This window comes from Gracilinanus agilis, unplaced genomic scaffold (genome assembly GCF_016433145.1).
Source record: "Gracilinanus agilis isolate LMUSP501 unplaced genomic scaffold, AgileGrace unplaced_scaffold15903, whole genome shotgun sequence".
In the NCBI taxonomy this organism is placed as follows: Eukaryota; Metazoa; Chordata; class Mammalia; order Didelphimorphia; family Didelphidae; genus Gracilinanus; species Gracilinanus agilis.
Window position 1 is genome coordinate 4181 of NW_025346811.1, and position 1529 is coordinate 5709.

The window sequence follows — 1529 nt, forward strand, 5'->3', positions numbered from 1 at the left end:
CCCCCCCCCCCCCGCCCCAAGCTCCCACAGCCCCCACTCCTCTCCCTGCCACAGCCAAGCAGCAGCCAGGCTTTGTTAAGGACCTACTTTTGTGGCTACAGGACAAGGTGGGCCCTTTGGAAGGAGGCAAGGAAAGAGAAGTCCCCCTTCCCGGGTAACCAGGGGGGTGGGGCGTACAGAAGCCACGGGCTGCCCAAGGATCCAGGCAGGCTTCCCAGAAGAGGTGATGCAGGAGCTGGGCTTAAGGAAAAGTTGTGTTTCCACGGGGAGGGGGGAGGGGGAGCCTTCCAAGCCCAGAGAAGGGGCATGAAAATGCAAGACAAGGGCCAGAGAATGCACATGCTGAGGCCCAGTGGGCTGAGGAGGTGGGGCAGAGGAATGGCACGGCAGAAGAGGCGCCCAGGAAACTGAGGCAGCCAAAAAGGGTTAAAGATAGCCAGGCTCTACAGGCCCCAGAGGTAGGGCTTTGGCACCCCTGCTCGCTGGGCCAGAGGGGAGAGCCCAAGGCTCCAGCAGCACCAAGTGGTCGCTGCTGCCTGCTGCCTGCCGCCTGGCTCTTCACCATCCCCTCCCTTAGGAGAAGTGCCGCAGCTTCCTGTCTCACCCCAATGGACCCCTTCTGAAGTAGAGGATTCCCGAAGAGGAGAATCTAGAAAACCCCAGCCTGGCCCAGCGCCGGAGGCGGCGCCCTGGAGATCCATCCCCCTCCCTGCCTGCCTGCCGGCCTGCCGGCCTGCCTTACCCAGCTTTGCTCTGTATCTTCCCCAGGGGTGGAAAGAACACCTGAATCTCCACCCACTTTTTCTGGCCAGCGGGGCGGGGCGGGGCGGGGCGGGGCGGGGCGGGGCATCCTCCTTCGGGCCCCTCCCCCCACCCCGAGTTCTCTTGCTCTCCCTTCGAGTTGGCCTCCTTTGAAATGAATGTACTTATTCCCGAAGAACGCAAAACGCTCCTTCTCTGGGGTTAAAGTGGAACAATCGGGGTCAGCCAACCCGCCCCCAGGACCGGGCCTGGATTTCCCCGGGCGCTTACGGAGACCCACTGGCCAGGCCCCAGGGGCCCCCTCCGCTGATTGTCACGAGCCTCCTCATACCATGGGGCTCCGGAAATGGAGCAGGCGAACCACTGGGGGGGGGGCGGTGTTCTCTTTTCCAGGAAGCGTTTGGTCGGCCGGCCTGCCTGCCCTCCTTCCTCCCTCCATCCCTCCATCCCTTCCTTCTTTTCTTCCTCCTTCTTTCCTCCCTCTCTCCCGGCCCTCCCTCCTTCCTTCCTTCCTTCCTTCTTTCCTTCCTTCCCTCCCTCCCTTCCCCCACAGCCATTAACTAGGCGGGGGGTCCCGTTGCGCGCCTGGGTCTGGAGGGCTGGGCTAGGGCAGGAATTCCCTACCCGGCGAGCTGACCGACCTTAATAAAGCACCTCTGTGCCTCAGTTTCCCCAACGTAGAACAGGTGAGACTTCCGCAGCCTCTTGGCCTCCTCGGAACAAAGGCCTTGCCAGGGGCCTCCACTTCGGACCAGGGGGCTCAAGTC

At 62.9% G+C, this 1529-nt stretch overlaps 1 protein-coding gene across 1 annotated transcript in view; it reads left to right on the forward strand.

Annotated features, from left to right (window-relative positions):
* The window catches only part of XAF1 (XIAP associated factor 1), a gene marked incomplete at its 5' end in the record, with an annotated part of 5028 nt that extends 3784 nt beyond the window's left edge, over positions 1-1244 (forward strand). The window contains one exon of the mRNA XM_044683204.1: positions 578-1244. Coding sequence (XP_044539139.1) covers positions 578-628 — 51 coding nt within the window. The remainder of the gene's footprint in view (positions 1-577) is intronic.
* Between the last annotated feature and the right edge of the window lie 285 nt (positions 1245-1529).